This window comes from Silene latifolia, chromosome 6 (assembly GCF_048544455.1).
Source record: "Silene latifolia isolate original U9 population chromosome 6, ASM4854445v1, whole genome shotgun sequence".
NCBI classification, from domain to species: Eukaryota; Viridiplantae; Streptophyta; class Magnoliopsida; order Caryophyllales; family Caryophyllaceae; genus Silene; species Silene latifolia.
Window position 1 is genome coordinate 135,245,832 of NC_133531.1, and position 27,916 is coordinate 135,273,747.

Genomic DNA, 27,916 nt, shown 5'->3' on the forward strand with positions numbered 1-27,916 from the left:
TCTCAACATTGAGGTTCATAATGCTATCGTTCATATCCCAATTTTCTTGACGATCCTTTTGAACCGAACTATTTCCATTGAGAGCCGCCTCCAAGGCATCAAATTGAGCTTTCCAATCACTTGAAGAGTTATTCAACCAAGGTGTACTTTCAAAAGAGCTTAAATCATGGATTTAGAGTCAAATAAAATTCAATCTCATCAATAATTTGGTCTTCAAATTCTTCATCTCTTGAGTCATCTTCACCTAAATCTCATTTCACATCAACTCTCAATACAAGATCACCTACATTTCCCTTCTCACTTGTTGAGCAAGCTTCCAATAGGTCCAAAAATGAAGGCTCTAGATTAGGTTCATCCAAGTTATCTTCCACCATATCCACCCTACAACAAAAATTACCCATAAGAGGAGACTTCATGGAATTGTTGAGTTCAAACTCAATCTTCTCATTACCCACTTGGAGCGAGAGTTTTCCATTCTTAGCATCTATCATAGCACCTCCCATGGCCAATAAAGGCCTACCCAAAATGATTGGCACATGGCTATCTTCGGGCATGTCCATGACAAAGAAGTCAGGATCACAAGTTTTCCAACCTTCAAAGGAACATCTTCAATCACACCCAGGGGATACTTAACCGAACAATCGGCTAGTTGTAGGGACATCCTTGAAGGCTTCAAATCTTCCAAGTGTAGCTTCTTAAACAAGGAAAGAGGCATTAAGCTAACACTAGCTCCCAAGTCACACAAAGCTCTCTTTATCTTCACCCCTTTGGATAGAAAAAGGAATAGAAAAGCTTCCCGGGTCTTCAAGTTTGCAAGGAAGTTTGTGAGTGAGGATTGCACTACATTCCTTAGAGAGGTTAACGGATTTTATCCTTTCACTCTTTCTCTTCATAGTGACAAGTTCCTTTAGAAAGTTTCCATAATTAGCGATTTCGGTGATCATGTCAAAGGATTGTAACATTCATACCCTTCAAAATATCAATGAATTTATCATACTTTTTATCAAGTCTTGGCTTTGCAAATCTTTGTGGAAATGGGATAGGTTCAACATACTTCCTTAGAGGTGGAGTAGGTTCTTTGACTTTTGTTGGAATCGGTTCATCTTCCTTTGGTGGGTCAACCATTTCAACTTCTTTTGATTTTTCCACTTCAATTTCAACTTCAACCGGTTGCTCTTTCATTTCTCTATTAGAGGCCTGCTTCCTCTTCCATTTTGGAGTCTTCTCAACCTCCTCCAATTGCCTCTCACTCCTCAAGAATATCGCATTCATTTGCTTTGGATTCCTCGTGTTACCCGAAACTTGCCTGGATTTTGAGTCATTTGACTCAATTGTTGTGAAATTTGGGCAACATGAGTTTCTGTGGCCTTTTGAGATGCTCTTATCTCATCATTAACCCGACCTTGTGAAGCAATGTGATTATCAAGTTTGGAGCCGGATTTTTTGTTGGCAATCACCAATTGCTCAAAGGCTTGCTCCCAAGATGGTTTTTGGTTTTGTTGGACTTGGAAATTTTGGTAACTTGGGTTAAAGTCTTGGTTTTGATTTCGGTTTTGGAATCCCCAAAATGATGGTATTTGTTGATTTTGAAACTTTTGGTTAAACCCTTGGAGTTGTTGGTTTTGGTTTAATCTTTGTGGTTAAGGTATGGATGAAGAGGTTGAATTTTGAACATTTTGTGAGGCACATGACAAGAGAGGGTGAACCCTCTTCCCATTAACAAATTGCTTCTTGTTGAACCCTTGCCTCGCATTTGTAGACTCCCAAATAAACCCCATTGACTTGCTCCGAATAACACTCTTCTTGAATGAGTGCAATCAAAGGACACCCGATTGGACTATGGCCTTGCTTACCACAAAAATCACATGACAAAATTTGTCTCATGTCGGAGTTAGAAGGCTTAGAATTCAACAATGCCACTTGTTGAGTTAACTCATCAAGCATACCTTTCACCTCAACATTTAGCACCGTATTAGGGTCTCTGATCTTGTCCTTTCTTATTTACCTATCACTCCCCCAATCCATAGTTCTTGACGTCATTTCCTCAATCAATTCTTTGGCCGCTTTATGACCCAAAATATCCAAAAATCCTTTTCCCGATCGAGCCCGCATCAAGTGATAGTCGTCTAAGGTCTTAAGTCAATCCTTTGTAGAAGTTGTTCACCAATTCGGCTTTGGATATGCCATGATGTGGGCATAGCCTTTGTAGCCTCTTGTATCTATCCTAAGCCTCGTACAAAGTCTCATCTTCCTCTTGAGTGAACCCTTGCAACTCATTCTTTACCTTAGCCGTTCTTGAAGGAGGAAAATATTTTTTCAAGAAGGCCGATGAGAGCTCATCCCATGTTTTGAAAGAGTCGGGATCACAATTTTTAGCCAATCCTTAGCCACTCCCTTTAGTGGTCTAGGGAACAACTTTAGACGGACCACATCATCAGATACCCCATTCATCTTATACATGTCACAATTTTCAAGGAAATCATTGAGGTGGTTATTTGTGTTCTCCAAAAGACTTCCATTAAATTGGCTATCTTGAACAAGATTGAGTAATAAGGCATTCTTTATCTCGAAGTTATTCGCTTGAACCCTTGGTCTTTGAATACTAGGATTAACAATGCGTTTTGGAGCCATGTGGTCCCGAATTGGCACCGGATCACCCATTATGTCGGTTTCCGGATTTGCAAATGAGTTTTCAAAAGCCATTATACACTCAAGTGAATAGGTTACCAAGATAGATGGCACACCAAGGTGTGCAAAAGTGACAATAACGTAGTCTAAACTAGAACAAAACAATCAATATCAAGCCAATGCTCCCCGGCAACGGCGCCAAAAACTTGATGGTCTAAGTTTTAACCTCGCAAGTGAACGAGATACGTTGCACTTTTAAGGATTGAACCACAAGGAGCATGGGTGATTATTAATTGTCTAAATTCTTGTGTTTAGCTAAGTTTAATAAAACAAGTTGGTTGATTAGCTAATGGCTAGACTAAGGAGCAAGAGATAAAATAACTAATTAAATTCTAAAATAAAGCGGCAAACAAATTAGTATGGTTTTACTTGATTGATAAAAAGCCTAGGGCGTGATTAAACGACAAACAATCATAATTAACAAATTAATTCCGTCAACTAGTCATCATGGGGTAATTAGTTAGGGAAAAACGCCTCTAACTCGCCTATTAACTCTCTTTCGGTGCGCACTGACCACTTGAGGAAGGCACGGTGAGATTGGCACAGTTCCTTCTTCCCTGAATGAGATGCGCACTTTGCTTCCAAGATCCACACTAGACTTTTTTTTTTTGAAGGAAAACATAGGGCCGATATTATATTAAATCAATTTTCGCAAGCGCAATAACAACTTGCGGAAAATCAGATACAAGGATTAACTCACTTCCCTCAAACTCAGTCATCCTTGCAATACAATGTGCCACGGTATTGCCCCCACGTTTCACATGAATAAACTTACTAGACGAAAAAGAACGCAAACTAAACAAGACGTCATTCACACAGAGCCCAAAGGGAGATCTTGCTACAACTTCATTCTTCACGGCTAACACCACATTAAGCGCGTCACTTTCGAGAATAATGTTCGAGAAACCAAGACGGTTCGCTAAATCCAGCCCAAAGTTAGCAGCCCGTGTCTCTGCCACCTCCACATCCCAATCAGCCTCTACACGCCTACACCCTATCCCCACCACACGGCCAGCCATATCCCGAGCAACCACACCCAGCCCAACCACCCCACTCCCGACAACGTGAGCATCGACATTGATTTTTATGAAACCAGCAGCCGGAGGAGTCCACGAGCATCCACCCACCTCTGTCACCATAATTGTCTTGCCAAAAACCCGGTCTGCATACCCTTGATACTCGGCTACCATCTTCACAATCCCCGAACAAACAGCTTCTGCCGGCGGAAGAGCCTCCTCGAATAAACGCTGATTTCTGATGGTCCATATGGACCACATCATTGCCAGAAACCTCCCCCTTTCACCCACATCGAGCTGCTGCAAAATCCACACCATTCTCTCCATACACGAGCCATTTGGGGCAGCCTCAATAACCTCCCAAATGCCACTCCCATCCCAATGTATTCTCGTCCATGCGCACCTAAAGATAGCATGATCGCAGCATTCATCCATATCACAAAAATTACATACCGGTGTAGGGACACAGTGACGATTGAACAAAGCTTTCCGCAAGGTAGGATATTAGCACAAATCCTCCAAATAAAATGAAGGAGTTTTGGGGGGACTTTGAGACTCCATAGTGCCTTCCAAGAGAACCCATTATGGCTAACATCAGTCGGAGCAATACACGACCTCCTCCCAAGCCAATAACCCGATTTGACCGAATAGTATCCATCTTTCGATGGCCACCAATACCGTTCGTCAGGAGGCAATCTACTGCTCAGTGGTAGTTTAATAACCAAACTCGCATCAGCATCCGTCAAAACAGTCTGCACCGCCTCCATGTTCCAACAAGCCCGTTCAGCATCAATAAGGTCCGCAACATGCATTCCCGGATCAGCATTGATATTCGGCGTAGGTACAATTCCCGCAGAAACACCAGGTAACCACGCCTCATCCCATATTCCAATGTCCTGCCCATTTCCCACTCTCCACTTCAAACCCTCAAGCAAAAGTGATTTCGACCCCCATAAGCTTCGCCATGTAAAGCTCGGATCATACCCCCTTCTCGCCTCGAGGATGGTGTCATGTTTGAAATATCGTGCTTTTAAAACTCTCCCTGCAAGAGACTCGGGTTTGATTAGCAAACGCCCCATTCGCCTTAGGCTCACATAAACGCTCCCAACGCATCCAATGGAGTTTTCGATGAGCTTCCGAGGACCCCCACCAAAAGCGCGCCAAAACCGAATTGGATTTCATCAATAACACCCTCCGGGATTGAGAAAAGACTCATCATATATGTTGGGATCGCTTGGGCTACAGCTTTGATAAGAACCTCTTTCCCAGGTCTCGAAAGTAAACGTTCCTTCCACCCATTAACCTTTTTCCATACTCTCTCCTTCAAGCAAGTGAAAACTACTTTTTTTGACCTTCCAATAATGGTCGGAAGGCCTAAGTACTTTTCATGTTTATCCACCTCCCGAACTCCCAACAACTCCTTAATCGTATCTCTCCTTTGGACCCCTACCTTCTTGCTAAAGACCACTTCCGATTTATCAAAATTAATATTCTGTCCCGGTGCTTGTTCATATTGGCTAATAATATTAGCTACCTTCAAGCATTCCTCAACATTTGCTTTAATAAAAAGGATACTATCATCAGCAAAAAATAAATGAGATATCCGAGGAGCCCCCCTACAAACCCGCATTCCATGAATTTGACCCCTCTCCGCCGCCTTACAGAGCATACGAGAAAAGGACTCGGCACAAAGAAGAAAAAGGTAGGGGGAAATAGGATCCCCTTGCCTTAACCCCCTACTCGGTTTAACCCCTCCAACCAGCTGCCCATTAATCAAGAAGGACTGAGAGACCGTTGAAAGACACCGCATAATCCTACCATGCCATCCCCCTGAAAAATCCATCCTCTCTATCACATCCCCCAAGAACGACCACTCAACCCTATCATATGCTTTGCTCATATCGAGTTTAAGCGCCACATTACCATTCCGTCCTTCCCCTCCCCTCTTCATAGTGGGAAAGATTTCAAAGGCCACCAGAGCATTATCGGTAATGAGTCGGCCCGGCGTAAAAGCACTTTGGTTCTCAGATATAAAATCATTAAGAAAACCCTTTAATCGGTTAGCAATAGTTTTCGAAATAATTTTATACAACACATTACAAAGACTTATCGGGCGATACTCCGTTACCTTGCGTGGGTCTTGGCATTTTGGAATAAGCACGACTGATGTTCGATTTAACGCGTCCATGTCGCCCCCACCATCCCACCACTCCCTTACCATTCGACACACATCACCACCAACCACACTCCAATACCGCTGATAGAATAGAGCATGCATACCGTCAGGCCCCGGAGCCTTATTTGGATGCATATCGAAAAGCGCCGCTCTCATCTCCTCATCACAAACAGGAGCATCCAAAGTCGCGTTAATTTCAAATCCACACTAGACTTTGTTTTTCTTCATTTTGGGTCTTTATTCCTTCATTTGTTGGGTCATGGGTCATGTGGTTGGCTTGTGAGCCTCTCCTAAGGTGGTGTAATGTTGGCTAGGCCTCCATACTTCCTTCAAAGGCAACCAAAACAAGTAAAACCGAACCAAATACCAAAATGACTGGTTATGAGCATTAAGAGCGATTAAAACATGAATATGCATACAAGCGAGCTATAAGTGAAAGTTTTTAGGTATGGGATGCACGTAAATAACGTAATTATCACTTTTTTGTTTAATTACAAGTTACTAAGGTCGATAAGGTAGCCAACGACTTAACCAAAAATCGCTCTATCGCTAAGCGATCTTAATTAAGACCATAGGATAGCAAATCCAAGTCAACGTAATAGCATTTGTTATTTCGAATCAACCTCATTTCAATAAATTATTTGTTATTCAACACCATTTTAGAAACAAAATTCCTCATTACTCACAAGCCAACATGACTTAGTCAGTAACATGATCTTATATAACCTTGATGTTAGCTTAAAAATTAATGAACCCTGGGTTAATTTCCAATTTAACTGGACGCAATGAACCCTTGAAAATACCCAATGACGTGATAGAACCGTTTAACCCTTGAAAATACCCAATGACGGCATGTGCGCCTCTTCCCCCGACCCTCCGCCTTGATGTACTTGAACTCTCGTTTTTAATGTTATTTTGTCCATTTTAACCAAAAAAAAAAGATAGAACCGTTTATAATAACAAAATAGATTAATATTTCTTCTTGAAGTAGTAAAAGTTAGAAAATATATATACTTTAAAAGAAAGGAAAAATGAAAATATGAAATGTTTTAAATTGTAGTACTCCAATTGAAATGAAAGTTTTGGCAAATAAACGAAAATGCAACAATATAAATAGAATAACAAGACAGTAATTTCTCTTATTGATAATATAATATGCAATACATTCATTATTAAGATACACTCAAATCTCATGCTCACTATATAAAAGCAAATACATGATCAATAATCCACTTGATCTTTTATTAACAAGAACTTGAAACGAAAAGCTTCGATTGAGATGAAGTTAGTTTATCCGAGTTAAGGAGCCACAAAACCTACAAATAAAATAATTTAGTTTTAGCGAACATTAAATAAAGTAATACGGAGTAATACGGAGTAGTAATATTGAAAAGAAAACAGAAAATAATGATGAAGAGTGAAAGGAAAGAAGAATACTTGGGCACAAAGTCTCAAAAGAACCATCGATGGCACAGAAAGCGAAGAGTTCAGTGGTTTCAGCTACAAAGTCGGGTTCTTGACCAAAAGCCTCGAAAATTAAGAGACAGAAGCAAGTCCTATCAGTGGCAGCAGTAGAACTTATGTCTGCACAACAAGTCGCAATTTCGTCAGCTGTTTTAGTCGCATCACAATCAGTAGCGATCTCCTTCAAGTTCGAGGAGCAATCTTGTGCCCATGTCGAAGTTACTAGTGCCATTATCGCCAATGCCATCATTATTGTCTTCATGTTTTCCATTCTCTCTGTTTTGTGTGTGTGTATGTATGTATGTATGTATGTTTGTTGTGATTTTGTAGACAAACCCTCGGTCTAATTTATACACTTCCGATTTTGAAGTAATCAAAGGTATCGTGATGCCTTATTCTGTTTTACGATTGATGAATAGTTCATAGCTATACAGATTTACAACCGAAATATCAAATATCTAGGAGCCTTGTCATTCACTGACATGTTCTTTGCTTGTACAATTGCCTTTTCATTAACTGACATGTTCTTCAATATATCCGTCTTACCCTGATGACAACTTACGTATCTAGGGGCCTTGGACCTTTTCATTCACCGACATGTAAGCGTACATACGAAATGAAGTACAATACTTGACGGAGTACTAATGAATTGGCTATACAGATTTTTAATGATATGAAGATTTAAAACTGAGGTCCTTTTTTAATAATCTATGGTATCGTGATGCCTTATTCTGTTTTAGAAGATTTTCAATATAATACTAATATTTGCCTTTTTGTAGTTAAAACGGGTCAAACATAGGCCTTTTTCGTTTCATCTCTCTCTCTAAAAAAAAACCCTCTCTAAAAACCTAGCCTCCATTTTTATTCGGGGGCTTCCATCGATCATCCATCGATGGTAAGCCCCACAAAAGCTTTCTTAAACAACTAATATTATGCAGATCTATCTTATTTTCAATAATAGTTTCCTTTTTGGTGAGATCTGTTGTTCCGTCCCTTCTTTCGGGGTTTTTCCATTTTTTCGTGGGATTGTTATCAATATAATAAGTTTTAATCGACGGGGAGATTATCAGATTTGTTTCGTGGATGAATACATCAAGACGGCTACACTGTTTCCCTCCATCAAGAAGGATGCAAAGACATCGATTATTCATAGATTCAAGAAATTTATGATTTTGAGAGCGCCACCATTACCGATATTTAGATAGTTATTTTGAATGTATTTTTTACGTTAGCAATCTTGATTTTCCTTTGTCTATTTGTTATCTTCATTGTAACCTACGCTTAGTTGATTATTAATGAGATGACAATTTCAAAAAAAAAATAAAAAAATAAAAATCCGGTTAATCTCAACGGACTTGTATTTGACCCGTTGAAATAATAAAACCGATATATTCATCGTAAGGGAACCTAATTATCATTCAAATACTTGCCATCATGTCATATCTTGAAAGATTTATCCACGAATAATGGCAACGGAGATGATTCTATATCCTTTTGTAAGTTTTGTCGAACTCTCTACAACTCAAACATCAAGACTCTAGGGTCATACTCTAAGTAATTACGAGTATGGAAACATCTTTAGATTATCAATTAATAGGAAAGATTTGGAGTCGTCTGATCTTAGGGTGTTAACGAGCCGAGTCGAGCTTGAGCTTCGCCTTGCTCGGCTTATGCTCAAGAACCAAAACTCGAGCTCGAGCCTATCTCCAGCTTACTCGTGTTTGAAAAAAATGTGCTCGTTATCAAGCTTGCAAGTTCGAGCAAAAATCGAGATTATATGTAATTGCTAATTTTTTTGTTTTTTTTCTTCCAATATTTTCAATAAGAAGGCTCGAAGGTTATATGTAAAGATATTTGAAAAAGCAGTAAGACATTTGATATTTGTGATGCAAATATATAATCATGATATATTTATAACAAATGAGCAATATCTTATCTAATCACACAAGTTCGAGCCGCTCGCAAGCTTTTCGAGTCGAGCCAGCGATTTCTTGACTTGACACGTTAAGCTTTTGAGCCGAGCCTGAGCCCGAGTCGAGCTAGTTTTGACCGAGCCAATCACGAATTGCTCGCTAGCTATCTCGTCTCATTAACACTCCACTAGGATCCTACTACTTTCACTTCTACTAGAGTATCTCTCTATGACTCAAACATCGAGAATCATGGGTTCTTTCTTAATATAAAGATGCGGGTATGAAAATTTTGTTGTGAGACAAATTCTTATCTAATTCCTTTGTTCAAATAGTTTTGTTTACGTTCGATTAAAATAAATTTTAAATAAAAGGTAAAAGATAAATGGTCGGGAGAAAGGAAATATAAATCATATACGATGGCAGATTCTACTCTACTTGAAAGTTGGAAGAGTGTTAATGTATAGGGCGCGCCCAATCTCGGTGTCACCCTCTCACATACACTCATTATTATTGAGGTCCCTACTTATTGAGTGAAAGTAATCGAGAGGATCCAAATTACACAAGAGGGTATAAAGTTTCAAATACAGAGTATAAAATTTCTATAATTCGCAATTGTATCTTTTCTCAAAAGTGCTTGGCAATCGTGTCAGCAAACCAAGGTCCTATGAGTAATTTCCGATGAGTAATTGGTCCTGTTTGATTTTTGTCTGTTATTTTATTTTATTTTATTTTTAGTGTCAAATGAACCATAAGAGCGTTACAAATTAGGGATCGAATCTAAACTTATCTTTCATAATACATTGGGCTTAATTTGAAAGTAACGAAGATTATTTCAATCAAAACTAGGTCCTTGCGTAGAGATTTCAACATATATTAACTTGTCGGTGAGCTATCGCCATTAAATAAGGATAGGAGAAAGCAAACTAATACATACTGATAATATCTCCAAAACGAAGAATCATTCATCAATCATAAATTAATTCTATTTGTATATATAAAATAGTTTATGAAATCGTATGAATTGACGCTACTATATTATGTACTTTTTTATCAACAAATACTAAGTAACTGGTGGTAAACTTGTCACTTGTCAGCGATGCGAGCCAGCTCGATCCAGCCAGCACATTTGGGCCACAAAACTCCAACCCAACCAACCCATAGCATAGCCCGAAATGAGCCGGCTTCCTCCTCAGGCCGGGCTAGTTCTCACATTTTGAGGCCCTGTCTAGTCCAACACTGGAAAAATAAAAAGTAAATGAGGCCCAACACTAATCCGGCCTGGCCCATTACTTAGTTGGCTTGGCTCGGCCCCAACCCTGTCGCAAATTCAGGTTTCTAACAACGAAAATTGATTGAAAAGTCATTGCACATCATACTCGACAAGTTACGGAAGATTTGGTAAACTATTTGTGACTATTATTGCTAGTTGGATGCTTTTAAGGACACTTTGCACACTAAGGGTAAAATATTTGTGACTATTTGTGACTATTATTGCTAGTTGGATCCTTGTAGTGCGAGCTTACGTAGATATACTTTCAAACTAACATCATTTTAAGAAAAAATTGCCCATGTACCGAAATACCACACCCAGTGTATTACAAAATATGAAAAGCTTGGAGCATCAATGAATTTCAAGGGTTATATTTTTGGCACGTGAGAATAGTCTTTGCTCAAAATCAATTAAAGAGTAAGGAGTAGAATCTTTCATCGTGATACGCCCTTACACTATCGCCGTCCCAAACATTTATCTTTTGTCCTCAATTATCTAAATGAGTACTCGTATATTAGGATTGAACGAACCCATTTAACTATAATACAGATATGTTTTGCTTAAATAAGAATCCGTGCTTAAGAGCAGGGATGTCTAATATCCCGAGCGACCATGGGCAGTGAAACCGGGCCTCCAGTTTTGACCACTGAATTTATAAGTTATACTGGATAAAATTCAATACAAACCTCGATGTATAGTACACTTATACATTCATATTTAGGGTCTCATTTTCTTATGATGTACCGGGCCTTCATTTACTTTAATACGCCCCTACTTAAGAGAATAGTCATGCAAGTACGCAACAAGTTAAGAGGGAAAAGTATTAAGTGATGAATTAAGAAAGATTATACGAAGAACATGTCAGCGAAGGACAAAGCCCAAGGCTACTAGAAGTTGTGACATTAATTTATACAAGTTAATAAGGACTCTTCATCCATTATAAAACAAAACAAGGCATCACTATACCAGGGTTGCCGAATTCATAATACACATAATTCGAATTCGCAATTCGCTCAAAATAGGAAATTGAATACGCAAAGTATTAAAAAAAAAAAGCAATTCGCGAATTATATATAATTTTGGTATATAATTCGCGAATTAGTGTGAATCAATACATGAATTAAACTTTTAGAATTCGCTAGTTTTTATATATAATTCGTGAATTAGTGCGAATTAATTCGAAAACGTATTGCCAATTGATACGCGCGTATTAATTCGCAATACGCACCCTATGTTAGCGAATTAGGTAACCCTGCACTATACTATACCTTAGATTAATTCAAAATCGATAGTTTATAAATTAGATGGAAGGTTTTCTACGAAATCACTTCAACCAAAAAACATACATACTTGTACATAATTACATGTTCGTTGAAGAAACTTACTTTTATTTATTTTTTAAAGTACTCGTAGGATAGGATTGAACCCGTTTAACTATAATACGGATATGTTTTTCTTAAATAAGAATTTGTGTTTCAGAGAAAGGACATGCAAGTACGCAATAGGTAAAGAGGGGAAAGTATTAAGTAATGTATAAAGAAAGAATATACGAAGAACATGTCAGTGAATGACAAAGCCCTAGGCCACTAGATACTGAAGAACATGTCGGTGAAAGACAAGGCCCAAGGCCACTAGATACTTAAGTTGTCACATTAATTTATACAATTAAGCTAATAAGAACCCTTCATCGATCATAAAACAAAATAAGGCATCACTATTACTATACCTTAGATTAATTCAAAATCGATAGTGTATAAATTAGATGGAAGGTTGTCTACAAAATCACATCAACAAAAAAACATACATACATACTCGTGCATAATTACATACCTAGAAACAAACACACAAAATAGAGAGAATGGAAAACATGAAGACAATAATGATGGCATTGGCGATAATGGCACTAGTAACTTCGACATGGGCACAAGATTGCTCCTCGAATTTGAAGGAGATCGCTACTGATTGCGATGCGACTAAAACAGCTGACGAAATTGCAACTTGTTGCGCAGACATAAGTTCTACAGCTGCCACTGATAGGACTTGCTTCTGTCTCTTAATTTTCGAGGCTTTTGGTCAAGAACCCGACTTTGTAGCTGAAACCACTGAACTCTTCACTTTCTGTGCCATTGACGGTTCTTTTGAGACCTTGTGCCCAAGTATTCTTCTTTACTTTCGCTCATTTTCGTTATTAATCTATTAAATGTTCGTTGAAACTAACTTACTTTTATTTGTAGGTTTTGTGGCTCCTAGTCCAGTAGGAGCTTAACTCGGATCAACTAACTTCATCTCAATCGAAGCTTTTCGTTTCAAGTTCTTGTTAAAAAAAAATGGATTACTCGTGTAGTAGTCATGTATTTTCCTTTGTGTAGTGAGCGTGAGAGTTGAGTGTATCTTATTGTCCCTTTAATAATGAATGTATTGCATATTATATTATCAATAATAGAAATTATTTTCTTGTTATTCTATTGGTTTCAATCGGTAATTTTAATTCCTCTATTTCTGTAATTCTTCTATGTTAATTTTATTTATTTATCATTTCTTATTATTAGTTTAATTTATGCTATTTAATCTCTTAATTAATTTCATTATGAACTCCTTCCCTTTATCGTTTAATTCAATTAATATTGAAAATTTCGTTATGAGTAGCTAAATTCCTTTTTTTAGGATTTATAGGAGTCATGAATTGAGACGGTCTTAACTGGGTGCTTAGATTAGTTGACGTAATTGGTCTATGTTGTCAATTGTGACATTTAATTGTGATTAATTGGTTAAGTCGACGTAATTGATTAATTGAATTGGTAAACCCCTACCTAAGATCGAAAGCCCGCTAAGGGTTAGACCCGTCACAAACATTAAAGTGCCTTAGTAAGTTGCGAGAGCCCGCTAAAAGCATTCTAGGGCGAATAACGGACCGAGAGGACCTTTCCAGTGCCCTATAGCCCGTTAATTGAGATTGGCCTTTGACCCTACCTATGACCCGTAATAATCCATGGTGAAAGTATGTCCTAGCTCCTTTCCCTTATATTTTTCTCGACTTAATTTCTCTCTTTAAACTTTTATTTTTTATTGCATTAGTTTAGTACAAAATCAAATAAACCCCATTTATGACTTAGACAGATTTAGATTGACAAATAGATCGCAATTAGCTTCCCAGTGGATACGATCCCAACTTCCCCAGCTATATTGATTAGAGACCAGTTGTTAAATTTTCGATAGGTTGCTACAGCCGTATCAATAATGTTGAGACATAAACCTAGCTTGCGAGCAAACTATTGACGTTGTTCAGTTCCAAAAGCTTTGGTCATTACATTTGCAACATGCACCCGTAATCCTCCACTGAACTGAAGACGTTATTCAGGTTGGGTACCCCCTTGAAGAGGTCTATTGATAAGCTTAAATAACTAGTGCTTAAACATATTCAGAGTACTACTCATATAGACAAAGTGAACTTTCTTTTCTAGTTATCCATGCAAAAGAACTCCACAGTTAAGCACGCATAGGGTGGTAACAGGTTAGTGACAACATCATGTTGGGTGTCCTGCTAGTCCTTAGACCTAAGTAGGATCTCAAATATCAGATATTTCAACGTGGACTGCTAGGGACTTGCACAGGGTGGTAACTGTTAGAAATGATAATTAGTTTAAGAATATTGAATGAAGATGATTTATATTAATTGATTTATTTGAAAATTGATAATTTTAGCAATACATATGCGCACTATTTATGGGTGACCATGCACTTTAAACGCTTGTAAACAATTACACAAGTAATGAATGAGATAAGTTTCTAAACTTATTATTCTACGGGTTCATCTACCTAATGCATGAACTTAGTAAATAAATATAAGTTTCAAGACTTAAATGTGGAGAAGTTTCACATTCTAACACTCCTCCGTGAGACTTCTTCCCATTACTCCGAGTTGTAATCTTAGATATTCAAATCGTGGTTTGGGTAAGGCTTTTGTGAAAATATCTGCCGATATTGATCTTCCGTTGGGCAATAAATGAGTTTCACTTCTTTTTCTTGTTGAGCATCATGAACAGCATAAAACTTGATTTTCATGTGCTTTGTTTTTGTGAAACAAACTGGATTCTTTGAAATGGCTATTGGAGACTTGTTATCGACCAAAATATATGTGGCTTCATTTTGGTTATAACCTAGGTCTGCAAATATCTTTCTCATCCATTTGGCTTGATTAACAACGGCCGAGGCAGCAACATATTCGGCCTCTGCAGTAGATTCTGCTACAACTTTCTACTTTTTTGAAATCCACGAAAACACTCCTAAACCAAGAGTAAAAGCATAACCATAAGTGCTTTTCATATCGTCAACAGAACCTCCCCAATCACTATCAGAGTAGGTAGTTAGCTTTGGGCTTGAGCATGGTTGGTACAAGATACCAAAATTAGCAGTACCTCTTAAATATCTTAGAACCCGTTTTGCAGCACCCATGTGAATTTTACTAGGTTCATTCATAAATCTTGATAAGAGGCTTGCAGCATACGTACATTACATCCGGTCGAGTAGCTGTCAAGTACAATAAACTACCAACCAAACTCCTGAATTGTTTTGGGTCAACCGTTTTTTGACCGTCATTCTTTGAGAACTTCTCATTTTGAACCAAAGGAGTTCCCACTGCTTTAGAGCACTGCATTTTAAATTTTTTCAGAATGTCTTCAGCAAATTTTGTTTGAGAAATGAAGATCCCTTTCTCTGACTGATCGACCTCCATGCCAAGAAAATAATTCATCAGACCTAAATCAGTCATCTCAAATTTTTTCTTCATCTCCTCCTTAAATTCAGTCACCATTTTTGAGTTATTGCCTGTGACTAAAAGATCATCAACATAAAGTGAAACAATGAGCAGATCAGTTTCACCATTCCTTTTTATATAAAGGGCGTGCTCATTTTTACTTCTTTCAAACCCTTGTTTAGTAATGTGAGAATCGATCTTACTATACCAAGCCCGGGGTGCTTGTTTTAGACCGTACAAGGCCTTTTTTTGTTTGCACACTTTATCTTCATCTTCTTTGCCAGCAAAACCTGGAGGTTGCTCTATGTATATCTCCTCCTCGAGTTCGCCATTGAGAAATGCGGACTTGACATCCAATTGATATATTTTCCATTTTTCTTGTGCGGCCAAAGCAATAAGAGTTCGCACAGTATCATGTCTAGCCACCGGAGCAAAAGTATCGCCATAGTCTATTCCGGCTTGTTGTGAGTAACCTTTAACAACCAATCTGGCTTTGTGTTTGTTGACTAACCCATCAGGATTCAATTTGAGTTTAAAAATCCATTTTACCCCTATCACTTTTCGATTGTCACGTCGGTCAACCAATTCCCATGTCTCATTTTTCTTTAGGGTAATTTGATAACTACTACCTACTATAATCCAACTTTTAAGAACTACTACCAAAATAATTCTGACTTGAAAACTACTACCACTTTATTTGGTTCGGATTAATTACACTGCCAAATCTTAAAAAAACTCATTAAAATTGAATTTCTAAGTTAAGTTCCAACTTGTTTTCCTATTTTACCCCTTATTATCCTTATAAACACACACTCCCATCCTTATAAACACACACTCCCAGCATTCCCCTTCTTCTTATTCTTCTTCTTCTCTCTTTATCACTCCTCACCAATCAGGTAACATTGTTCTTTATTTTTTTGAATCTCATGTCCATTGTTCCAACTTATCGAAGAAATATCTATCCCGTCCAAATTTCTGTGTTTATTGTTTCAATTAAAAGTTTGTTGTTTCTGTTTTTGTCCTTTCTTAATTCAAATTAGGGTTTTATTTTTTTGTTTGATCTCAGAAATGAGCAGCAGCAACATTGTTATTGGTAAATTTAAGTGTGTTGTTCCATTGGCATTGTTGAAGTCGTGGACTGTTGATAATCCAGGGAGAAGATTTCTCACCTGCAAATTTTCAAACCCAGCTACAAAAGATCGAGGTTGTGGATTTTTTAGGTGGTATGATGAAGAGCAAGTTCAGTGGCAGAAGGATGTAATCAATAGACTGATATTAGAAAAGAAGGTTATTGAGTGCGATTTGAAGATGCTTAAGTGTGAAAATTCACATTTGCAGGATCATTGTCAAAAGCTTAAAGAAGCTAATGAATTACTTAGGAATTTCGAGTCAAGTGGAGAAACAGAAGAAGGGATTGTTAGGGTTAATTCTTGTTTGTCATTTAGATGGTTTATGTTTGTTTGTGTTGTAGTAATAGTATTTGCAACTATTGTGACAAAGCTTTGATTGTGTAAAAGCTTTGAGGAGGGATTGCAATGCTCTTTAGTAATAGCTAAGCTAAGCTCAAGACATGAAAATGTAATGTGAGCAATTTTCAAATGTAACACTCGGAAGTATTAATAAAGGAGCAGATTAACCCCAAATTCTTGCATCAAATTAACACAACTTAGCTAATGTCATACAGAAGTTTCCATTTTGCTACAAACTAACTCATTGTCTTACCAAAATAAAAGATACATTGTCTTAGCAAAATGATACTCCAAAATGAAAGAAACATTGTCTTTGTAATTGCAGCAAATTAACACATTCTTGTTACAAATGTGAAGCTACAATTGCTGCTGAAATTTAATTGTCTTATACAACTTTAATCTTCAAATCCCAGCCTTCTCCTCGAAGTTTGAGTTGGTAGAGCATTGCTTGCACTTGCTTGGCTTTCTTGATGTTGCAAGTGTTGCCCACCTCTGGGTCCAGAAATCTCTTGTACCATTGCTGCATTATGCTGTCTTTTTGCTGCCCTTCTTGCCACTGCATCTCTCACCTTGTTGCTCCATGCTGAGGTGCTAGTTGATCTGGTGGTTTTCACCTTTGGTTTCTCTTTAGTCATTTGAGGGTTTTTACAAGTTTTGATATTATGCCCTATCCCTCCACATTTACCACAAGCTCTTATTTGCCTCGTTTTTTTTGTTGCCCCACTACTTTCTTCACCTGCCTCTCTTCTTCTTTTCTTGAGCTTTGGCCTACCAGGTAACCTTTTAAATGGAGGTGGAAGAGGAGCTACCTGCCCAACCTTCTCCCAGTCCTGGTAGCCAGGCATGGCTGCTATAGCATGTTCAAAACATTTAGTATACATGGCCTTTGAATAAGCCTCATCAACATAGTCAAGCACTTCCTCTCTTTGATCCATTATGCAGACTATGGCATGTGGACATGGCATACCAGTTAACTCCCAGTTTTTGCAAGAGCATTTCCTCCTTTCCAAATGCACAGCTTTTTGAGCCCCCCTGTGAGTTACTTCATACTCACCACTTATAGAATGGACAAAGCTACACAATCTACATTCATCATCAGCCCATTGTAGATACTTGGTTACCAATGGCATTACTCTTCCCTCATAGCCTACAACCCCAACTCTTTTCTCATAATGTCTCTTCATAACATACCTTCTTATCCACTCCATTAGGGTTATTATTGGCTTATCTCTTACTTCTTTCAGGACAGCATTGAATGACTCACACATATTATTCATTAAAAAATTGGTCTTACTTGTGGTGGAGAAGGCATGTCTTGACCAATGTTTGGCAGGAATTGATGTCAGATAAGCATGGGCCTTAGTGCTCAAAAACTTGATTCCCTCCAATTCCCTATTGAACTCTGCAATAGAAGTGGCTCTACAAGCTTTCCAGAAGGCCTCTTTATAAACTGGGCCACTAAATTGTTGCTTGAAATTCGCCCAAATATGCCTTACACAAAATCTGATCTCAGCCTTAGGAGTGACAATGTTGAAAGCCTCCAGTAGTCCCTGATGTTAACAAAAATAACAGAAATACAATTTACAATAGAATAACAAAACAGTTTAAAAAAATTTTGCAAGTGAGTAGAACAAATAAAAAGATAAGAGTTGATTACTAACCTTCTGTCTATCAGACATTATTGTTAACCCAGCACCATCCTCCTTCTCTAGGTCTTCCATAAGAAGGCTCAAAAACCAAGTCCAACTTTCTCTATTTTCAACCTCTACAACAGCCCATGCAACTGGGTATATGTTGTTGTTGGGATCCATAGCAACTGCTACCAAACACATCCCAGGATATGCCCCTTTTAAATGGCATCCATCAACACCAATGAAGGGTCTACAACCAGCCAAAAACCCAACCTTACAAGCCTTTAAACAAACATACATTCTTTGGAAAAGTGGGGGTGGATTCTCAACATTGTCAACAACCACAATAGCTGTTGAGCCTGGATTATACTTTGTCAAAGCAGCTGCATATTCCCATACTCTACCATATTCATCATCTCCATCACCATAAATCATTAATTTAGCTCTTGCCCTAGCTAACCAGGCCTGGGAATAGCTAATATTTACTCCTAGATCCCTATAAACACGCCTAACAAACACACTTAACAACCAAGTAGGATTCTCCCTCCACTCTTCTAGATATTTTTCAGCTAAATATTGAGAAGACAGTTTCTTGGTATATCCTTTGAAAGAGAAAGAATGCTTCAAATTCAATGATCTAATAACTATGTAATCCTCATTTGGCTTCTTAGTAGCATACATTCTAAATGGACAGAGAAATTGTTTACAAACACACCTGATCTTAGCTCTAACTTTGTCCCACTCACACTTACATTTGTATCTGCAGTGACATGTTACTCTTTGATATAGGACCATTTTGCACTCTTTTTCCCTCTATTTTCATGCTTGTTCGACCCCATTTAAGGCGGTTTCGTGCCCCCTTTACTCTCGTTTCTAGTCCCGATTCCCTTTACTATGACACTTTGGCCCCCTTGCAGATATTGAGGCGGGAACGGGCGAAACGAAGCTAGAAAGACGGGATTTCTAAGCTATGCATGAAAGATGAAGGGAATTATGCTGAGGAGTACCCTCAGCCGGTAGGCCGGCAGCCGGCTAGCTGGCTGGGAGTACATATTACAAGGAAATGAAGGAAGGAAGTTGGAGAAGCATCCCCAGCCGGTGGCCCGGCGGCCGGCTAACCGGCTGGGAAGACACTATGAGTTTGAAGACGAAGAAAATGAAGAAAGTTACAGGAAACTCCCAGCCGGTCAGATGACCGGCGGCCGGCTAGCCGGCTGGGAGTCCCTCAAAAGGCCAAAAGTCAAGATTGAAGTCAAGGTAGCCCCCGCCGGTCAGGGACCGACGGCCGGTTGACCGGCCGTGCACACCTGATGACTTCAAAACTTCAACCAAAAATCCAGGAAACTCCCAGCCGGTCAAAGGACCGGCGGCCGGTTGACCGGCCGGGAGTGCATTTACGTGTTTCAAGCCCATTTCCAATTTCGGTCCTAATCCTTGTATAACCTATATATACCCCTCTCCTTAAACCCTTTTTACACACAACCCTAGATCCAGAATTTTTACCCTTTCAAGCTTTAAACTTTCTTAATCTCTTTGTTAATCTTTCCTTAATTAGAGAAGTTCTTCAATCAATTAGTGATTGAATTTGGGTTTGTAAGAAGATTGAAGGATTTCCTTCTTTATTATTTCTATCCAAATTCCTCTTTCACTATTTTGTTGGTATTAATTCTCTCCCTAATTTCATTTGTTTACATTTTTGTTCTTCTTTTATGTTTGTTTGATTGTTTATGTTAAGATTGTTGGTGTTGTTTGTTTGTTGTTGTTAATTTCATCATTGTTTATCTTTTCATTGTTGATCTTTCCTTTGTTTCTCTTTCTTTTGTTCATCCTTGGGTAGTTGTCCTCAAAGACTTAATCTTTGAGTTGATTTGGTTAAAGATTGTGTCTTTAGGTTTAATCACTCTCATTATTAGATTAAATCATCTTACCCTACACCCATTGCTAGATTGTTGCATGTTTAGTAGTGAATTTCATCTTCTCACCATGTTTATGACCAAAGTTTCCATCTTTATTGTTTATTTTGCAATTAGGACCATGATTAGTGAGTAGTCTTCCACTAGGGCTCGGTTTGACCTAACATGAGTAATTTCATTAGTTGAATTTCATAAAGGCTAATTATTTGGGAAATTGGTGAGGGTAGTTTAGAGGAATGACTTGGTTTATGGGTTGACTTTTGGGTAGTGTCGACTTACGACCCTTGACCACCAACGAGAGTTGGTTAGGTTGTGATTTGGATACCCGAGAATTGACCCTATTGTTGACCTCGGTTGAGACCGAAAGGGAGAACCGGGGTAGGACACCTCTAAATTAGCGTTTGAAATCGACCCTCGAGAGAGGGAGTGGGATGACCCGGGAATTGATGGGGCTTAATGACCTTAGCAAATATCGGACTACCTCGGGAAAATGCATGTTTTTGGGGTAGTGGGGTATTGAGTTAGGGATTCCGACCTTCGAACCCGAGAGGGGGGTTGGTGGGTAGTGCTAGTGTCCTATTTCGAACCCGAGAGGGGGGTCTTAGGCGAATTAGAGCCGTCACCTCCTCACCTAACTACCCTTGTGATTAGCCTAGAGATTTAACTATGTGGAATTGCGAATTGTTTGGGAAGAACCGAGTCTTAGGCCGTTTAATCATTTGAATTACAATTTATCCTTCATTCTTGCTTATTTTCCTTACTTTTGTTAAGTTTGCATTTCATTTTGTTTTAGGTAGCATTAGTATAACAATCATCATCTTTTATTTTCGACTTAGCTAAACGATCGGATTAGAACAATTAGTAATCTTTTCAACTCCTTGTGGGATCGACCCTTAATAGTGTACAACGATAAAATCGTGCACTTGCGAGGTATAGCTTGATACCATCAAGTTTTTTGGCGCCGTTGCCGGGGAGTTCGGCTAGATATTAATTGTTTTCATTCTTGTTTAGACTAAGTCTTTTGTTACTAATCTCTCTCTTGAGTGTGTAGGACTTCTTGCATGAGAAGAAGAAATCGAAGAGGTCAACCAATTAGACCGATTGACCACGAGATCGAAGCAACCGCGAGAAGACTAAATTCACTCCGTAGAAGAGGGCTTATAGAAACACCGATTCCTCAAGATAATCCAGTAATTGAGAACCTTCAAGAAGGACCACGGGTCTTTGAAACTTTCGAAAATCCTTTTGCAACACCGGAAACGGAAGTAACAATGGCCGCGGTCCCTATGAGAGATAACTTGGCTCCGAAAAAGGTGGTGAATCCGAGTATTGTGAAGCCACCTATTCAAGCCAACAATTTTGATGTGAAAGCCACCTTGCTACAACTTGTCCAAGGGAACCAATTCGGAGGGGGAGCCACCGAAAACCCCAACGAGCATCTCAACGAGTTCTTGGATAGTTGTGACATGTTCAAGGCCAATGGAGTCACGGAAGATGCCGTACGCCTTAGGCTTTTCCCTTACTCTTTGAGGGGGAGTGCCAAGGAGTGGCTTAAAAGTTGTGAACCCGACTCTCTTCGGACTTGGGACGATGTCTCTAAGGCTTTTCTCAACAAGTATTTCCCACCCCAACGAACCGCAAGAATCAAGAGTGAGCTCCAAGGGTTCACCCAACATGAAGATGAGACCCTTTATGAAGCATGGGAGAGGTACAAGGGCCTCCAAAGGCTATGTCCTCACCACGGTATTGGAGATGATGAGCTCATCAACAATTTCTATGAAGGGTTAAACAATGATATGAAGATGAACCTTGATTCCGGCTCGGGGAAGGGAGCTTTGGATAAGATAGATCACAAGACGGCAAAAGAACTTATTGAAGAAATGGCTTCTCGTACCTTTCATTGGAACAATGATAGGCACAAGAGGAAGGGGAAGTCAACGGTCGAGTCGGCCAACAATGTGGAAGTGAAAGAGATGATAGAAGAGCTTAAGCAACAAGTAGCCTTGATGAGCTCAAGCAAGACATCTAGCAATTCTTCTATGAGGAACCAAGTCTATAGTTGTGAGCTTTGTGGAGACCAAGGACACCCACCCAATGAGTGTCCTTTGGTGGTTGGAGATGGAAGTTGTATGGAGCAAGTGAACGGGATATGGGAGTCTAGTCCGGCCAAGCAAGCATTCAACAACAACCAATATCACCCCGGATTGAGAGCCCACCCAAACTTCTCCTATGGCTCTCAAAATGTCCAAAACCCAACCTTCCAACAAAAATCACAACAACCAAACTTCCAAACTCAAAAACAAAACACTACATTCAACCAAGGTCCACCGGGTTTCCAAGGGAGAACCTTCCAACCAAGGCAACAACAATTTCAGCCACTCAACCCACCAACCAACCCACCTTTTCAACAAAACACCCAACCTTTCCAACAAACCACCCAACCTTTCCAACAAACCACCCAACCAAAGTCAAGCTTGGAACTCATGATGGAACAATTGATGACTTCATAAAACCAACTTGTCAATACTCAAACACAATTCATCAACCATTCCACTCAAAAACATGACGAGACAACCTCATCCATCAACCAACTTAGGACCCAAATGCAAGCTTCTCAACGGATGACGGACAACCAAATCTCCCAATTGGCTACTCAAATGAGCCAACTTCAAGCCTCCCAAGGGAAATTCCCGGGTAAAACCGAGGAAAATCCGAAAACTATGAATGCTATCCACTTGAGGAGTGGTAGGGATTTGGAAGACCGGGAATTTGTCAAGAAAAGGAAGAGTAGTAGACCGGGTAATGTCATTGAACCTCAAGTTGTGGTTGAACCTCCTAAGGTAATTGAAGAAAAGGAGGGAGAAGAGGAACTCGTGGAAATTGTTGTGGAAACTCCAAAAGTGATTGATGAACCAACAAGGGTAGTCGAAGAGCCTCAACAACAAGTGGTAAGAACTTATGTACCACCGGTTCCCTTTCCACAAAGGTTGGCAAGAGCCAAACTTGAACAAAAGTATGGGAAGTTCATGGATATGATGAAGGGTATCAACATTACTATGCCTTTCATTGATGCCGTAAAGGAGATTCCAAGCTATGGCAAGTTCTTGAAGGAGCTCATCTCTAACAAAAACTCCTTGAGCCCGACAACCACGGTGAACTTATCCAAGGAGTGTAGTGCAATTCTCATGAATGAGGCTCCTCAAAAGCTTGAAGACCCGGGGAGTTTCTCCATTCCTTGTAAGATTGGGACCGTGCACATTGAGAGGGCTTTGTGTGATTTGGGGGCTAGCATTAGTCTTATGCCCCTCAAAATTTTTAAGAAGTTGAAAGGTTATGAGCTTTCACCAACAAGGGTTTCTCTCCAACTTGCGGATAGGTCGGTAAGATACCCTATTGGTCTTGTGGAGGATGTCCCACTCAAGGTGGGGAAACTTGCATTTCCGTGTGATTTCTATGTAATGGACATCCCCGAAGACTCAAATATTCCCATCATATTGGGGCGCCCATGCCTTGCTACGGGGGGTGCCATGATTGATGTGAAGAATGGGAAGCTTTCTTTGCAAGTGGGTGAAGATAAGGTTGAATTCTCCTTGAACAAGGCTATGAAAGAGCCTTCGGAAGAAAAGTCTTGTTATATGATTGATGTGGTAGAAGAATGGGTTGATATGAAGAAATTTGATGAAGACAAGGGTTTGCAAGGGTTCCTTGAGGGCAAGGTAAAGGATTGCAAGGAGCACCGGGAGTATGCTTTAGCTATGGAAGCAACAATTGAAGAAGACCCGGACAAAGAATTTGAAAGCTTGAGAGGAGATGGTAAAAAGGAGGAGAGATCTACGCCTCCTCAAGTGGAGTTGAAACCTCTTCCCTCTACTCTTAAACATGCTTTCCTTGGCCCTAATGATACTTACCCTATTATTGTCAATAGTGCACTCAATGACACCGAACTTCAAAAATTACTTGATGTTGTGAGAAAATACAAAGATGTCATTGGGTACTCAATTGATGATATCAAGGGGATTAGCCCTTCTTTTTGCACCCATCGCATTCATTTGGAGGATGAGAGTGCATCTTCCATTGAGCCTCAACGCCGCCTTAACCCCGCTATGAAAGAAGTGGTTAGGAAGGAGGTGTTGAAGCTCTATGATGCAAGCATAATTTACCCTATCTCCGATAGTGCATGGGTGAGCCCGGTGCATGTTGTGCCGAAGAAGGGCGGGGTCACGGTAGTCACCAATGATAAGAATGAACTAATTCCTACGAGAGTCACTACCGGGTGGAGAATGTGTATAGACTATAGGCGCCTCAACAAGGCAACTAGGAAAGACCATTTCCCCCTCCCTTTCCTTGACCAAATGTTGGAAAGACTTGCCCAACATTCTCACTTTTGCTACCTTGATGGGTTTTCGGGGTTTTTCCAAATCCCGATTCACCCTAATGACCAAGAAAAGACCACATTCACGTGCTCATTCGGCACCTTTGCTTATAGGCGCATGCCCTTTGGGCTTTGCAATGCGCCGGCCACATTTCAAAGATGCATGCTAGCTATATTTTCCGAATATGTTGAGAATATCATGGAGGTGTTTATGGACGACTTCTCGGTCGTAGGCACCTCATTTGATGGATGTCTAGCTAATTTGGGTAAGGTCTTGAAAAGATGTCAAGAGAGTGGTCTAGTCTTGAATTGGGAGAAATGTCATTTCATGGTGACATCCGGGGTTGTTTTGGGTCATGTAGTGTCAAGTAAGGGCTTGGAAGTTGATCAAGCCAAGATTGAAGTGATCAAAACTCTACCCCCTCCCACTAATGTTAAAGGAATTAGGAGTTTTCTTGGGCATGCCGGTTTTTACCGGAGATTCATTAAGGATTTTTCTTTGATTGCCCGACCTTTAACTTTGTTGCTTGGAAAAGATGTGTCGTTTGAATTTACTAATGAGTGTTTGGATGCATTCAATAGGTTGAAGGAAGCTCTCATCACCGCTCCAATCATGCAACCTCCCACTTGGGGAGAACCTTTTGAGTTGATGTGCGATGCTAGTGATGTGGCGGTGGGATCGGTGCTAGGACAAAAGAAGAATGGTAAACTCCATGCCATATATTATGCAAGCAAGACTTTGGATGAAGCTCAATCACATTACACTACCACCGAAAAGGAGCTTTTGGCGGTCATATATGCCATGAACAAGTTTCGTTCTTATTTGGTGGGCTCTAAGGTAATTGTGCACACCGATCACACGGCGTTGAGACACTTGCTAATCAAGAAGGAGTCAAAACCCCGCTTGATTCGGTGGATACTATTGTTACAAGAGTTCGATATCGAGATTAGAGACAAGAAAGGTGTAGAAAATGTGGTAGCCGATCATCTTTCTCGGCTACTCCATGTCAAGGATAAGGATGGATTGCCAATTGACGACACATTACCGGATGATCAACTATTCGCACTAGCTTTGATGGATACCCCGTGGTACGCGGACTATGTAAATTATTTGGTATCCGGGGTCATCTCACACGGTTATGATTCCCACAAGAGAAAGAAATTCTTCCATGACCTTAAGCAATATTTTTGGGAAGAACCGTGCCTCTACAAAGCTTGTGCCGACGGGATAATTAGAAGATGCATCCCCAATGAAGAAGTCCAACCCATAATCTCTCATTGCCATGACATGCCAAGTGGAGGGCATGGTAGTTCACGAAAAACCGCCGCGAGGGTGCTCCAATGTGGATTCTTTTGGCCTTCCCTATTTCACGATGTGGCCACCTACGTCAAGAAGTGTGACAAGTGTCAAAGAAGTGGTAACATTTCAAAGAGGCATGAAATGCCAATGAACTACATGCTTGAGGTGGAGGTATTCGATGTATGGGGCATTGACTATCAAGGCCCTTTTCCCTCATCAAATGGGAATGAGTATATTCTTGTTGCGGTGGACTACGTGAGCAAATGGGTTGAAGCAATTCCAACAAAGACTTGTGACGCAAAATCAGTAACCAAACTCATGGAGACAATCATATTCCCACGGTTTGGAGTTCCACGAATTGTGATAAGTGACCGTGGAACTCATTTTTGGGAGAGGACTCTTGATGCTTTACTCAAGAAGCATGGGGTGCAACATAGGCGGAGCCTTGCCTATCACCCACAAGCTAACGGCCAAGCCGAAATCTCTAACCGTGAAATAAAGATGATCCTTGAAAAGACCGTGAGCCGGTCAAGGAAAGATTGGTCTACCAAGCTCAATGATGCATTGTGGGCTTACCGGACCGCTTTCAAAACACCAATAGGAACTTCACCGTTCCGGTTGGTGTACGGTAAGCCTTGTCATTTACCGGTTGAGTTGGAGCACAAGGCACATTGGGCCATCCGACGACTTAACTTTGACTTGAAGAGCGCCGGGGAAAAGCGGCTACTTGACCTCAATGAGCTTGAAGAATTTCGACTAGAGGCTTATGAGAGCTCTAGGTTGTACAAGGAAAAGACCAAGCGATTCCATGACAAAGCTATTATAAGGAGGGAATTCAAGGAGGGGGACTTGGTTCTCCTCTTTAACTCGAGGTTCAAGCTATTTTCGGGAAAACTAAAGTCAAAGTGGTCGGGGCCTTTCACCGTGGTCCGAGCTTTCCCCTATGGGTCGGTTGAGGTATCCGATGGAGACCAAACATTTAAGGTAAATGGACAACGGCTAAAGCACTACATTGCCGGAACCCCTATCATCAAGAGTGTGAGCTCCATTGCTACCTACCTTCAAAATTATTGATTGTCATTCATAACTCCGTCGAGCCTACGACATAAAACAAGGGCGCTTCATGGGAGGCAACCCATGCATCTTTGTATATATCATGCATTTAGGAAGAATTTGAGGAATTTTGGATGGATACTACTTGTCAATTTGATTGTTGTCGGTCATGATTGTTGAAGATTTGGGGTTTTTGTTTGATGAACAAGCGTTTGACCATTTATTGGCCTTTATCCGACGTCCCGAGTCGGGTTTGAAAGTCGAAAACGCGGAAATTGAGGCCAATAAATGACGGGAATAGGAATATGGGTTTATTGGTGAAAACATGATGAAAAGGACTCCCAGCCGGGTGACCGGCGGCCGGTCTTCTGACCGGCTGGGAAGTTCCTGTAAATTTAATGGAATTTTGACGAAAACACAAGGAAGAGTAGTCCCAGCCGGCAGGCCGGCAGCCGGTCCACCGGCTGGGAGTGCGTATACAATTGGAAATATAGCAAAATGGTTTGAAGGGAAGTCCCAGCCGGCAGGCCGGCAGCCGGCCCACCGGCTGGGAATGCATTTATTGAAGAAAATGGGGAATGGGTGTCCTCCCAGCCGGGTGACCGGCGGCCGGTCTCCTGACCGGCCGGGAGTTTTCTGATACTTTTTGGGAATTTTGAAAAATCACCCGAACTCCCAGCCGGGTGACCGGCGGCCGGTCTCCTGACCGGCTGGGAGTTTTCTGATCGTATTTTCAACCCAATTTCGCCCAAAATCCCTCATAATTTTTGACACCTTTCCTCCCTCCTCTCTCACTCTAACCCTAACCCCCCCTCCCTCATTCCCATCAACGACCTCTCCCACCACCACCTACCACCACCTCAACCACCTACAACCTCCCCAACCTCCTTCCCAACCT

The 27,916-nt window shown here is 40.2% G+C and overlaps 2 protein-coding genes and 1 non-coding gene across 3 annotated transcripts; all 3 read right to left on the bottom strand.

Moving 5' to 3' along the window:
• Positions 1-3,320: 3,320 nt before the first annotated feature.
• LOC141588751 (uncharacterized) lies at positions 3,321-4,783 on the bottom strand. Its single transcript, XM_074410177.1, has 2 exons — positions 4,383-4,783; positions 3,321-4,107 (listed from the first exon to the last, which is right to left on the bottom strand). Exons 1-2 carry the CDS (start codon positions 4,781-4,783, stop codon positions 3,321-3,323), a joined length of 1,188 nt encoding a protein of 395 aa, XP_074266278.1.
• A 12,361-nt stretch (positions 4,784-17,144) lies between these two features.
• Positions 17,145-19,061, bottom strand: LOC141588752 (uncharacterized). Its single transcript, XM_074410178.1, has 2 exons — positions 18,411-19,061; positions 17,145-18,299 (listed from the first exon to the last, which is right to left on the bottom strand). The coding sequence occupies exons 1-2, from the start codon at positions 19,059-19,061 to the stop codon at positions 17,145-17,147; spliced, it is 1,806 nt and encodes a 601-aa protein (XP_074266279.1).
• A 2,872-nt stretch (positions 19,062-21,933) lies between these two features.
• On the bottom strand, positions 21,934-22,040 carry LOC141589287 (small nucleolar RNA R71). The gene has a single exon (XR_012520233.1). It is a non-coding gene; the product is annotated as a small nucleolar RNA R71 (small nucleolar RNA).
• Between the last annotated feature and the right edge of the window lie 5,876 nt (positions 22,041-27,916).